The sequence below is a fragment of the Leuciscus leuciscus genome (assembly GCF_965113295.1).
Source record: "Leuciscus leuciscus genome assembly, chromosome: 19".
In the NCBI taxonomy this organism is placed as follows: domain Eukaryota; kingdom Metazoa; phylum Chordata; class Actinopteri; order Cypriniformes; family Leuciscidae; genus Leuciscus; species Leuciscus leuciscus.
Genome location: NC_138743.1, coordinates 11,643,509 through 11,658,437, shown reverse-complemented (window position 1 = coordinate 11,658,437; position 14,929 = coordinate 11,643,509). Strand labels below are relative to the sequence as shown.

Genomic DNA, 14,929 nt, shown 5'->3' with positions numbered 1-14,929 from the left:
AAAAAAAAATATTATGATATTTTAATTGTTTATTAATAAACAAGTGTTTCTGTGTCAGCTGCAAAGATGAAGTTGACACTGACTCGCGATCTTCGCAGTAGTGAACGCGCCGGGGAAAAATACATTTCTTACGGATTAGCCAATAGCCTACTTTTATTTCGTTTTGAATGGTTCTGTTTAAAAGTAGAAATTTCTTAAAAGTAGAAATTTCAAGCTTTCTGTAGATAATAGATATAGGATATTTCTATTTTGTTTAGGTCTGTGAGGCGAGTAGCCTAGGCTACCTATACGCTGAGTTTCGCTTCATGTCTGAACGTGTTGTGATTATACAAAATAATGAAAAATGGATTAAAATTAAGATAAAATTAATACAAAGCGAAATTCGTTTCAAAGAGAGGCTTTGTGTTTTCTGTTTGATGTCTCTGTGAAAGTTTTAAAAGCATCCTTAATGGAGAACGAACGGTTAGGCTATAGTAGTAAAGTAGTAAACATAATTATGTATTATGTGTTATGTATACATAACATGTTTTTTTAATAAGCTAAAGTCCCAAAAAGTCAGTGTTCCTTTAAGGTTGATTAGCTTATGTCAGCTACTTACATGTTCCAAACAAATTTCAGATTAAATTGCTACATTGTCAAACACACAGCCCCCATCATATATCAATATCACTTACGCCTACATCTTCAGGTGTCGCCGCCATTCCGTCCACTGTGCAGTGTTAACTGAATGACTGAACTCCGTCAGATACTTTGACTCCGTGCTTCCTGTAATGAGAGCTGTCAATCAAGGTAAAAGGATGTCCCTGTGGGTGTGATTACGATGAAAGTGACCAATCATAAGAGGGTCAGTGCCCTCCTTGGTTTCCGCCCCCAAATTGTCAAAAGTCATGTAGACTCGAGGGAGCAGAAATCCACTGCGCGAGCAAAACAGCACTCCGCGAGCAGAAGCCCGCTGCGCGCGAGCAGGATTCCACTGTACAAGCAGAGTTAACCTATGAGAGTATGCCAGGCGCTCGCTCGCAGCTACCTGTACACCTCTCGGTTGTTGAATTTGTGCGCGAGTACTTTTATCATGCCAGCTGAAGGTTCATTTTTGCGCGTGTGAAATAACATCATGTGCTCGTGGGCATATCTTACACGCTCATAACTTTTGACTAAAAAATAACGCCATATTGAACTATCAAAAGATTTGTGAGTAATTTAGGCACAGAAGAACTCGGTCAGATAAAGTTTCTGTCAAACAAATTAATTGTATAAAAAGGGCAGCTATAAAACGCCACTGTTGAGCAGCAGACAGGTATTTGAAGTCGCTGGTGTTTCTGGAGTCCCAAGAACCTATCCATGATGGCTGGCAGTTACTAACTTTTGGATATGGAAGATGTTGGGGGTACATTTGGATTTAACTATGTACAAGCTGTTTTTTGCCGGTTGTTGAAAAAATAAAACAGTTTGTGGGGAAAAAACAAAAGGCAGTTAGAGCTCTGTGTTAATCATTCACTGTAAATACTATCACAAACGTTCACTTCAGAACTCCGTTACTCTCCACTGGTGGTCTTTATCTTGCACTTCACTTACCCTGCACATCTGTGTGTGTGTTTTCAGTAAACGGTGTGCCATGGCCTCAAGAGCAAGGCCGGAGGAACTGCCACACGTTTAACTGCAGGTTGCTGAAAAGGCCTCCAGATGAGGTGGACACAGAGAACCAGGAGGCCCGACAACAGTATGAGCTCATGCAGTGCTTCACGGTCTCTCAGCCCAGAGCGGTGCAGGAGGAGGGCGAGGGTGAGACCACACACATACTCATAAAGTCATACCCATTTAAATATTTAGCTTAGTGCAGGGAGTCTGATGAAGCTGTCATTGACGTGCCAGTGTTCAAATCTGAAATCATTTTTTTTATTTTTTTTATTATGGGGTGCAAAAGTCTGAGTCCACTAATAAAAATGCTTCTATTTAGCATTTTTTCTAATTTAATCATGTTTAATTATGTTATGTACATATGTGTTTAAAAATGTGTTGCATATAGCTGAGGGGGGTTACTTTGTTCAGACCATGATGTCTCTGTTGTCCACAGACCTGCAGAGCTGTTTGATATGTATAGCATGTCGAATGCCCCGTCCACCTCAGATCCCTGTCAGTACGGAGTCCTTCATCACCAAGCAGGACCCTACAGGTAGTGTTTCATTACACACACACACACACACACACACACACACACACACACACACACACACACGTACTAGACTTTACATAAAATATTGTCATAAGCTAAACCAAAGACTAAACTGTTGATTTCAAATTTGAGCAAATCAAAAATAAAACAACTATTGCAAAGCAGAAAACAGTAGTTGAAAAAGCTGTTGTCGAAATAAAATGAATGAATAAAAATAAATACTGTAGTTAGCGAGAGATGCTAGTAAGGTTTCTGATAACAAATATGGACACAAATATTCACACAGGAGGACAAAATCCTAATTGTTTTTGTATGCAGACATATTAGATGGACTCTTTTGGCCAGCTCATGCTTTTGCTGTATGTCTCACTGGCATTGTACGAAATCGCCCTTATACCCTTAAATAGGGCACTATTTGAAGGGACAGCTGTTTGTAGTGGTGTCCAATACCATCTAGTGCACTCATTCAATCCCATAATGCACCGCAATAATGAGTATATAACCGTTGTACGCTCAACGGCTAGAGAATACCCATAATGCACCGTGACACCGTCTCACCGGAAGATGGCGCCCGCAACTCAATCATCCATCAATCCATTTTCCAAACCGCTGGTCCCATGTGGCTACATCATAATATCATACAGGTATAAATTCCTTTTTAATTGTTTAGGCCTATTAAATTGTTTAATTAAGGTTTAGACATGCTTGTTTCCATTACAGAGCTCAATATAAATCTTTTTATTACAACTGGAGCTGTGTTTCAAAACTTTCAAATGATTATTAAACGGCAAGCACAAACTATATGCAAAAGTCACTGCCCTTCAGGCACAATTAGTGTCTGATTTCACTCCTTTTCATTCACTCCTTCAAGTGGACTATATTAGTGGAGGAAATTAGGGAATAGTGAATGAGGGTACAGGGGGCAATTTCGACACAACCACCTTTTTTTTTTCTTGTTTTTGAAATGATTTTGATTAAAAACACTTTTAAAGGGCTCATATGATGCTACTTTAAAAGTTCATTATTTTGAGTTTTGGGATTAATAAAACATGCTTTAATGTTTAAAAAGCAACTTTTTCACATACTGTACGTTGTTGTAGCTCCTCTATCCCCTGTCTGTCTGAAATATGCTTATTTCTAAAAAGCTCCTCTTTCCGAAAAGCTCACAGTGCTCTGATTGGCCAGCTGATGTAATATCTTTACTTCAATCGAGGTGTTTTAGGCAGGTCTGGTTTATTCTATCCTCTGTTACATTACACACTACACGAAAAGGAAAATATTAAAAAGCACCATAAGACCCCTTTAAAACGCATCTCCAGACGTCACCTTCCATTTTAATACGCTCTATTTATTTTTTATTTTTTATTTTTTTCAAACATGGTGACAAAAAAATGTGACTGGTACATTGTTTCCTGTGATTGTCATTCCTGTGTAAATACAGATGTGGCTTTGTTCCTCAAAAGTCTTGCTTAGTTTAGTGCAGGAGAAGAAAAAGAAACATGCTGGAGAAGAATAACAAACATGCAGACTGAAACTGAAAATATGTGCTTTTTCTATTCTTGCACAAGGAAGCGCAAAACTGTTTGTTGTTAAAACTGCAATGTGAAAAGCTTCCTCTTGAACTTCTAGTCCTGTTGACAAAATCTAATGATCTTTCTCTCTCTCTGTGTGTGTGTGTGTGTGTGTGTGTGTGTGTGTGTGTGTGTGTGTGTGTGCAGGGAAAATCATCTCTATTGAGACGAGTGCTCTGAGGGCCACAGGCCGACCAGGTTGGGAGGATCTGGTCAGGAAGTGCATCTATGCTTTCTTCCAGCCTCAGGGCAACGAGCCCTCCCATGCCAAGAAGCTGCTTCATGAGGGTGAGCACGTTCACCTCCGCTCTAGCCATTTTGAGTAGTACTTGACATTTTAAAGCAGCTATAATTAGACCTTGTCTTTCTTTACCTAGAGAACCACTTTTTATGATGTATTTGATGATTTCACGTGCATTTTTACTCATAGCTTATTAACCTTTGATCTCATTTACTTTTTGCTTTTCATACTGTTCTTATCTGCCCAGTATGGCTGCTACTAACTATTATTTTGATAATTGATCAATCTGTGGATTATTTCTTCATTTAATCGAGTAGCCAGTTTTTATTTGCCAGAAAAGCAGTTTTATTTTCTTTATTGTATTGAAAATTCTATATTTCTATTGAAACGTGTTATTTTGATTCATGCCTAATGCTTTCCTCCAATCAAAAGTGCAAAATGAAGTTTATAAAAAGAAAAAAAGATGTATGAATATAGGGTATACATAACTAAGTTTGGAGTCTATTTTTTTTATGTTTGTGAAAGTCTCTTATCCTCACCAGGGCTGCATTTATTTGATCAAAAATAATCAGTAATCAGTAGTATAGTCTAATATAGTGGAATATTAACAATTTACAATAACTGTCTATTTTAAAAATGTATTAATTCCTCTGATGACAAGGCTGAATTCAGCGGCCGTTACTCCAGTGTTCAGTGTCACGTGATCCTGATTTGGTGCTCAATAAACATCTCTTATTATTAACAATGTAGAAAATGGTTGTGCTGCTTAATATTTTTGTAGAAACTGTGACGGATTTAATCTATGTGTGTGTTGACAGTGATGACCCACGGCACGGCCATCAGTCCTCTCTACCATTTCACACTCAGTGACGGGACGTCCCTCAGTGCGCAGACGCGCTGCAAATTCTGCTGCCCCCAAAACCCAGATGTACAGCCCTTCATCATGGGCATTCACACTATAGACAGGTATCCTCTCACAGTAACCAACATCACAGAATGTCCCTTTAATTTATATAAACACAGCACACAACGACTATTGGATCTCACTTTTTTTTACTTTTTTTTTTATGTGTGTTTTAGGGAACACAACACTGCTAGCTCTCAGGAAAACACTACCCCTAGCCTTCCATCTCCTGCTGCCCCGCCCTCCCGTTCACCTGCCCTGCAGCCCTCCAGTGACCTCAGCCTCCATCTCAACAACAGCAACGGCACTTGTGCCACTCCTGGACCCCCCACACCCACTCCACCAGGCTACCTGACGCCCAGCCGTGTTGGGCCCTCCCAGCAGGTCAGCAGCCCCTCTCCACTAGGCAGCCCGCTCACATCCACCTCTACCTCATTCATGTCGCCCCGACCTCCACGGGGCAGCCCAGGCCTGGCCAGCAGCCCTCGTGTGCCCGGCCATCCTTTTTCCCCCTCGACGCCCGGCATTCACTCACCCGCTGGCGGACTGACCAGGCAGCAATCTAGCGGCGATGGTGTCGGTTTTTCTCTCCCCTCTCCCCTGCCTCCCAGACAGACTCCAACCCCCAGCAGCTCCCCGGCACGTCAGCCACCGGCCAAACCGCCGGAAGCATCCACCGATGAGCCGAAGACGGTAGGCAACCCCAAACTCAACCAGCTCTTGGACGGCAACCCCGATGCGGGTGCCTCCGAACACGACTCTCAACCCCGTCCCTCACCCGTGTCCCAATGCCCGGGCTCTCACCGCAGCCTGACCGAGCGCCATAAGATTCTGCACGGCCTGCTCCAAGACAACAGCCCTGCAGATGCAGGCAAGGAGCTTGACATTAAGAAGGAGCCTCCAACCAGTCCCAATGCGGCCTTGGTAGCACGGGGGCTCGGGAAGGAGCCCCAGGACCACCAGCTGCTACGTTTCCTGCTGGATACGGATGAAAAGGACCTGGAGGACTTGCCTCCTCCGGCCGCTCTCAGCCTCCAGACGGTCAAGGTGAAGGCCGAGAAGAAAGGGAGCAGAGAGAACGTACCCTGTGCCGCTGCTGCAGCCACCAACGTGTCTGCAATCGCTTGCTCACCTCAATCCAGTGACAAGCCCAGTCCGGTATTTAATTCCTGATTTATTCCATATTTGTACTTAATGAAAGAATATCTAAGTACATCTACATGTTACTATGCCACAAAGACTAAAGCCTTAACATTATTGGTAAACTTCACAACTCAAGTTATGTTTGCAGTATCGTTTAAAGGTTTTGGGTCGGTAAGATTTTTTATTTTGTTTGTGAAATAATATTACACTTGAAAATAACTTTATTCCAGTTTTTAGTGTCACGTGATCCTTCAGAAATCAATATAATATGCTGATTTGGTGCTTAAATAATATTTCTTATTATTATTAATCTTGAAAACCCTGTGGAAAAACCAAAAAAAAACATTTTAGGATTCTTTGATGAACAAAGTTTAAAAGAACAGCATTTATTTACTTTAGTAACATTATAAATATTTTTACTGTCACTTTTGATCAATTTAATGGGGCCTTGTAAAGTAATCATTTATTTTTTCTGTTTTGAAATCTATTTGACTGCAAACTTTTAAGTAGTTGTACGTTTACTCCTGCGCATAGCTTTTAAATATCTGATCAGTGTTGCCAACTATTTTCAAAGGAAAGTAGCTAACGCCTCCCCTAAAAGTCGCTAAATGTAGCTAGATGACGTCATGCGTCAATTAGCATATTCATGACGTCATCATGGCGTACTTGCGTTCTGCCTGCCTAATGTTTTTTCTCGTTAAAATCATGCTCACATACTGTATTTTAATATAACACACTATAATATAATATAATATAATATAGCCGAATGTCCAATAAAGCGGTTTAGACAATACAACGAGTTGCTATTGAATGACTATGTTTTATATGTGTAAAATTATCTGAATTGAGAGAGTTCGGGAACTGGGTGAACTAAAGCACTGTGATAGTGAGTATTACAAGTGATAAGCAGAAGTAATCAAATAAAATGGTCAAACTAAATTCTTTAAATATAAAATAAAAGATAAGTGATAAGTCCGTGGAAACAACCCTGCTCATTCACGTCTGTTCCGTCCGTGCTGCTGCTCCTCTCTCAGCTCCTTCACTGATCAGGGTAGACGCAGAGAGAGGTGTGTGACGGCAAGGAGAACGCAAACCTCGCGCTCGCAGGGCTGTGCTGGCAACATTTGGAGGTTACTGAGGTTTGTCCAAAAAGTAGCTAGATTTGTCGCTAGTCGCTTTTTTGAAAAAATGTCGCTAAAGGGGTCTGAAAAGTCGCTAAAAATAGCGACAAAGGCGCTAAGTTGGCAACACTGTATCTGATCACAAATGGGTATTTGGCTGATAGAAATTTATTTTGCCAAATTTATTTTGTTGTTTCGTGAAAAATGCACATCATTACAATACATAAAACATTTTAATAAAAAAATATTGAAGAAAGCTTAAATAATTTTATTACAATTAATGTGTACTCATAATTATTTCAGAGGCTCAGAGTTTCACAACAAGGTCAGATTTCACATGTTTTTGTTGAATGTTGTTGACAATGTTTAAATATTTGAAATGTTTGAATATTTGGTTTAATTTTGCAAATTCATGTCACCAAAAATTCAGAATATTTTCATCAGCTCAAATAAGATTCCATTTTAGCCAGAGTAAAATTGACTAAAATAAATGAAAATGTCATGATGGAATATTTAATGAATTAATTTTTTTGTGTTAGTTTTTGACAAAAGAATCATGTTGTCTTCTCATTTGCACAAAGTTAAACTCTTCGCAACTTTGTCTTGTTGCTGGATGTGCCCTTATCCCATCATCCCTGGCACAGGAAACGGCTGTTTCTTATGAAAATAATTTGCAGCTTCAAACCTCTGTCACCATGAACTCCCCTTCAGTGTCCTACTGAATATATTAGTGATACATTTTGTAAGCCTTATTCTTGTTGGGTTCCCTCAGTTACTGTGTTCTTAAACTGTCAAACCCGTGTGTTGTTTTGAGGCGGTCACGTTTGGACTTTATCTTTCTTGTGCTCTGGTGTGCCTTTTGATGTCGATGACCTTTGCACTCATTTCCACTCCACCGCTGTGTGTGTTTACATGAGTAGCAGTTTCCCAGTACCGATCTGGACACTTTGAACCAGCTCTTGCCCACTCTGAGAAGCTCTGTGGGAGGTAAATCTATAGAGGAGCCAGTGCTCGTCCAGCCCAGTGACGACAACCTTTCCATCGGGGTGAATGTGAAGAGAGAGTCACTAGGAACATCAAGCCAAGGTGAGGCCCGTCCCACCGGAGTAATTATAAAATTCAGAATTTTTCATTTATCATAAGTCCTTAATAACTGCTTTTCTCCTCCTCCACTTTTCTCTGTAGCATTCCCTGATGGATCAAACCTCTCGAATCAGTCCTCTTTTGAGTTCTGTGACCCCTCTACACCAAACCAGGGTCAGGTCCAGGATCTTGGGCAGACAGACCCTTTCCAGCCCTCAAAGGAGAGCAGCAGCCCCTTTGCCAGTCCAACCAGCCTCAATTCTTTCAACACCACCACAGGTACAAAATTGAATGCGCCAAAACATAAACTTTTAAAATAGAAAGAATTTGAATTGCAGGCCATGGGAAGAAATAAGACTTTTAACAAAATGTTATCATATTTTTTTATTCAGGTCTGGCCAAGCTGGAGCTTCCTGATTCTCAGCAGTTCCAACCCTTGACCCTGGTTGAACCAATGACCTTCGATAGCAGCTTGGACAGCCAGACACAGGCCCCTCTGTCCTCTCCTCAAGAGTGAGTGTTTATGGATGTGATTATTGAATTCAATTGTGATTTGCACACAAATTTCACAAATTTTATTTGATGTTTTACACATGGAAGAAAAATACAAATGTTTCGGCTCTCAGGCCTTCTTTTGTGTGTGAAGTACAATGATTATTGATAATAATCAGGCTATAGAACTGGAAAAAAAGATAATTGATATAGTATATTATAATGAATAATTATTCATTTATATTTTATTGCAGTCTACTTCTGTCCATTTTTTATTTTTGCTGTCAGATACAAAAATAATGTGCATTCTTTAGGGCTGTCCCCGACTATGGATTTTCATAGTCGAATCAGAATCGTCATGTCTTGCCTATAGTCGACTAATAGTCGAATCATGTGTATGGGGGTGGGGCTGGGGGCGGGGCTTTAACGTTTCAAAGCCGCGATGTACAGAAAATCACACAAAGATATAAGAAAATTTATAAAAACATTTTTGATCAATAAAACTAAGAAATAACAGAAATAACTCCAGAAAGGCCACACTGCAGATTTGCATTTCACATGCAAATCAAATTAAATCGGCTAAATTACCTGTGCGAGCAGGCCAGCCTACAGCACAACATCAATGCACCGAAAAAATAAACAATTCATTTACTAAATTAAATTAGAACAGAATATACCTTTCTAATAAATAAAAATACAAAACGAAATAAATCAGAATCAAGTCACAGGATGAGGAGCAAATGTGTGCAAAATGCCTAAAGTGCAGGGGAACATATTCAAAACACAAGCCACAAATAGTTAGATTAGATAACCCTGACAGATTAATAAATAAAATTAAAATAAAGAAATTATTAAAATAACGATAGTAGCCAGAATTTTCAACTTTGTCTTTTTAACTGCAGAAACAACAATAAATGCTAAACTGGAGAAGCAGTCTTTTTAGCTAAAAATGTTCACAGCATCCAAAAATAAAATTAGAACCGGCTGAAAAGTTTTGAAATCACTTGTACCCTACCTGATCGAGAGAATAAATCCTGAACGTCTTTCACTCTGTCTGTCCGTTGGAGTCTTTTCAAATTGTGCGCGCGGATAAAATAGCCTACATTCTAACGTGAAACCCAGTCTATGCGTGAAACATGTTAACGGTGGCCGGCAGAAGTGCGATCATGGTTTTCCTGATGCTAAATCCAGCCTTGGAGAATATCCTTTCTAATCGTGTACATTCACACTTTAGATTTTCTTATCCCAGACATTGTTAAAAATTTAAATCCTTGCCGCGAAGACGCTCCTCTGTCGGTCACGGATTGAAAGTGAAACTTAAATCTGTCACGGGGTGTTTGGATTTATTCACGCACGTTAAAAAAATATTTATTAAAAGCTTCTTTCTTTGCACATTTTTATATAGGCATTATCATAATAGGCTGAATATTAACGTATTTACATAAAAGCTAGTTCTATGTGAAATCAGACATTGAGCGCCCTCATATAGCCAAAGTGGCATGATCCTCGTTTCATAACGAAGATTCGACCGTGAGATCGGTAGTCGAATCAGGCTCCTCCTATCGAAGCATCGAATCTTCGACTATTCGGGGTCACCCCTAGCATTCTTGTATAAAATATTGAAAATAAATATTATCTGTGAGTAAGAATGAGTTGAAACTTAGTGTTGACAAAATAAGCATATACTGTTGTATTTAATCACACGTGTATACAGTAGCTGTTTTTCATTGGTGCTGCTAACTAATATAACATTTCTATGTAAATTTAAAACAAGGCAAATTATCAAAAAATCCCACGGTTACTTAAAATATTTGGGTGATGGAGATGGTTTTGTCACCAGGAAATATCAGCACATTTAACTGAAATCATATTTTAGTTAAAACATTTAATATTGAAGTATTTATTAATATTTGAAATGAGCTTTTATTTTCAGTTTTCATTTTAATTGTAATAATTTAAAGGGCTAGTTCACCTTAAAATAAAAATAATTCTGTTTTTAATTACTCACCCATTCCAAACCCGTAAGGCTTTCGTTCATCTTCGGAACACAAATTAAGATCTTTTTGATGAAATCTGAGAGATTTCTCTCTTTCCGTTGACGCAGCTGACACTTGGACAAAAAGTTCATAAAGAGATTGTAAAACTAATCCATATGAATAGAGCGGTTTAGTCCAAATTTTCTGAAGAGATTGATTGTTATATATGATAAACAGATTGAATTTATGCTTTTATTCACATATAAACATTGATCAGCAAAAATAAACAGAAGCTCAACCAAACTTGCTGAAGCTCAAACTTGCTGCGTAACACGAGAATGAACCTCATTGTTTACCACAACTAATTTGTAAGTTGATGAATGTTTATATGTGAATAAAAGCCTACATTTATTTAGGGGTTGAGTGATATTAACTTAATTTTTATCATTTTGAGCAAATAAGCAGCGAATAAGGTGAATTGGCACATTTGTTTTAAGAACATTCTAGTAAATTATCTCTGATTAATGTCAATGTGTAATAGTTGCTTTTTTTAAAACTTAAGAATCAATAGAAATATTTATTTTTGTGATAAAATTTTTATTTATTTTTTCTTTTAGAAAAAACAATACATACAGGTATATACAAGCCACAAAAATAGAGTATAAATATACATAAACATATATGTACATATACATATACATATATATATATATATATATATATACACACACATAAACAAACATATATATATATATATATATACATACATACATACATACATACATGCACACACACACATACATACATACATACATACATATTTTCACATACATACCTATACATAAGCATATATAATTAAGCATATGATTAACATAATATATATAAAAAAAAAAGATATATATATATATATATATTAAAAAAAACAAAAAAAAAACAGGTATAACCCATGCAACCCTGGATCCAGATCTCCAAATCTCAGTTACAACTTAAATCTGAAGCCCACGAAGAGTGGTTAGCAGTGAATGCCAAGCCTCTATTGCTGACTCTTTTGCACCGTGGACTCTAGCTGTCGACAACTCCAAGTAAACAATATCCATATATGTTAAAACCCAAGCTCGAAAAGAGAGTGAATGTGGAGGTTTCCAACTTGTGGCAATTAGTTTTTTTGCAGCCGTAAGTCCAGCCAGCAATGCTCTTCTCTTATCCAATGTCAGACCCAACCTTGAAAGATCATTCAAAATGAGTGTATCAGGTGTACAAGGTAAACTAATCTTAAACAACCCAGAAAGGTTAAAGGCAATCATCTTCCAAAAGTCGGCCACTGGGGTACATTCCCAGAACATGTGAAAGTAACTGCCAATCACTTTGGAAGAACATAAAGTACACGTAGGATCGTTGATAACCTTCATCATATAAAGCTTCCTAGGAGTTAAATAAACCCTATGTACATAATTATAATGTATTTGCTGATGATCGGGGTTCCTGGACGCTAAACCCATACTGATCCACACTTTATTCCAATCAAATGTGGGTGCCAAATCTGGAACATCTCTCCTCCACACTGTGTCCAACGCCAGAGGTCTATAAGCATACCGCAGCACGAACCAGTAGAATCTCGACACAAAACCCCTTGTACTCCCAACTAGGGTTGGGTATTGGTTGGGTTTTATCCGATACCAGTACCTACTCGGTATTTTTCAAACGGTTCCGGTGCTTAAACGGTTCTTAAACCGGTACTTAAGAAAACGAAACTGCACACACTTTATCAAAAAAAATAATATCTGTGTGTGTTTTCTGAAAAAGATTTTCTGATTTCTGATTAAATTAAAAATTGTGCTGATGTAGCCGAAAACACTTAAGTTAAGATCAAAATGTTGTCTTCTAATATTATTTATATATATAATATATATATTATATATCAATTATATTACATATTATATATTATAGACTTTTACAAAACAGAGAAATATCTGACACTGAGCAGAAATATTTAACACAAAGTATAGCCTCATATAAATATACTTGATATAGGCTACTTCATACTTGATATGCAAGATTTGCAGTTGGTATTAAAATACTAGACTAACCCGAAGAGGAACACTGCAGCTGAACTTGAACTTTAGTCAAGAATGTCAGAGGTTTTGGGTTCTAATCCGCATGCGTAGTTTTTTTAAATCGATTATGCTCATCAGTGGTTGTATATCAAGCAGAGACACTTTGTGTGCATTATATGTTGTGATTTCACCAGAACGAATAGATATGAGGCGCCGTCTAGGGCCTAAATCGAACTTCATTCACGCACACACAAAACGCTTGCATACACATATACTAAGTAGTCACACATGCATGTATACTGCTGAATGCTCCAACTATATGAAATGCACAACGTCTCATCTAAAGTCGCTCACGCACACACACACACACACACACACACACACACACACAAACCGCGCACATACTCATCTGAGACGCGAGCACACACACACACACACACACACATAAACTCGCGCACATACTCATCTGAGACGCGAACACACACACACACACACACACAAACTCGCGCACATGCTCATCTGAGACGCGAACACACACACACACACACACACACACACACACAAACTCGCGCACATACTCATCTGAGACGCGAGCACGCACACTCAAACTCTCCAAGCACATAACGTTACTCATATAGACGGCGCCTCATAAATAGATCGATCTCTGCAACATATTGAAGCGCGCGTCCGAGACGAGTGCGGTGTGCGTGAGCCACAAGAGAAAATAATTTTCAGCGCTAGATCGTCTCTTATTTAACAAACGAACGAAATGAATGCTCTGCTGGTTAACTGGAGATGTTTTGTTATTGGATCATTCGTGCCGCGAGATGTTTTATAGGGGGCGGTGAAAAAAGTCAGGCACCGAAGTCAGGCACCGAAATCAGGCACCGAAAGTTTCGTTCTTATTCGGTCTGGTTACTACCGTTTACGTCGGAACCAGTTCCCTATTGGAACCGGGTTTCGGTACCCAACCCTACTCCCAACAGAGTGAAACAACTTTCGAAGTGGGTGTGGTGTGAGAGGGGCCTGTAAAGGGGCACCATTGCTTTTTAAAGCCGATCTCAACTGCAAATAAAAGAAAAAGGAGGTACGTGGTATACCATGCTTAATACAGATGTTCTGAAAAGTGAGTAACCCCCCCTCCCCATAAATATCACCAAGTGTACAAACTTTTTTTTTTTTTCAATCAGGAAATCGAATAGGACAACCGCCAATCAACAACCTCTCATTGTTAAATATAGGAAAGTGTGGGTCCCAAACAGAAGAGCAACCAGCCAATTTCTCCACCCTCCTCCATACCAATAACAAATATGATCATAGGACCAAATCTCAAACGGCACTGATGGGGTGAGATTTTAGCATGCAGAATGTTAGTAAAAGAGTATGGAGCTATCATCCGTTCCTCCAAAGTTCGCCAAGACACTTGAGCATCAGATTGAAACCAGGATAGGAGAGGTCTAAGTGTAAAGGCCCACTCATAGAACTTAAAATTTGGGAGAGACAGGCCACCGGCCTGCCTTTCTCGCTGCATAGTGGTGAGCTTAATGCGAGGTCGTTTGCCATAGTTATTGCTGACTGTAATTTGCTCCAATAATTAGGGGGCGGGGGAAGGGGGAGCATCGAGCTGACGAAATTGACTCTGGGCAGAATATTCATTTTGATTATGGCTACCCTGCCACGAAGCGAATTTGGCAGGTTTGACCACCTGTCCAGATCCGCCACAACTTTAAGTGTTTTACAAAAATTGTTTTTAATAATTGTCTGTATGGAGGAAGAGATATCTATCCCCAGATAAGTGAAGTTTTTAGTGACTGGAATAGATGCAGGGATGGGAACATTACACATTGCCTGATTTAAAGGTAGCAAAGCTGATTTCTGCCAGTTTATTTTGAAACCAGAAAGCTTGCCATAAAGATCAAAGGTAGACAAAACATGTGGGATACATTGCACTGGGTTGTTTAAATACAATAAAACATCGTCAGCATACAGTGAAACGTGATGATGTGTTCCTCTAATGGAAATTGGAGAGATTGTGGGTGAGCCGTGGATAGCTTGCGCCAGTGGTTCAAGAGAAAGGGCGAATAACAGAGGGCTAAGAGGGCAGCCTTGTCTTGATCCTCTCGAGACAGCAAAGGGAGAAGAACTAATTTTGCCCGTAAGTACTACAGCTG

At 39.1% G+C, this 14,929-nt stretch overlaps 1 protein-coding gene across 4 annotated transcripts in view; it reads left to right on the top strand.

The window, feature by feature from the left end:
• Positions 1-14,929, top strand: part of ncoa1 (nuclear receptor coactivator 1) — a 77,509-nt gene that overhangs the window by 48,743 nt on the left and 13,837 nt on the right. For all 4 annotated transcript variants that reach the window (XM_082148163.1, XM_082148164.1, XM_082148165.1 and 1 more), the window contains 8 exons: positions 1,603-1,782; positions 2,075-2,173; positions 3,892-4,032; positions 4,804-4,951; positions 5,066-6,047; positions 8,074-8,239; positions 8,339-8,515; positions 8,629-8,749. In XM_082148163.1, the coding sequence (XP_082004289.1) occupies positions 1,603-1,782; positions 2,075-2,173; positions 3,892-4,032; positions 4,804-4,951; positions 5,066-6,047; positions 8,074-8,239; positions 8,339-8,515; positions 8,629-8,749 (2,014 nt within the window). The remainder of the gene's footprint in view (positions 1-1,602; positions 1,783-2,074; positions 2,174-3,891; positions 4,033-4,803; positions 4,952-5,065; positions 6,048-8,073; positions 8,240-8,338; positions 8,516-8,628; positions 8,750-14,929) is intronic.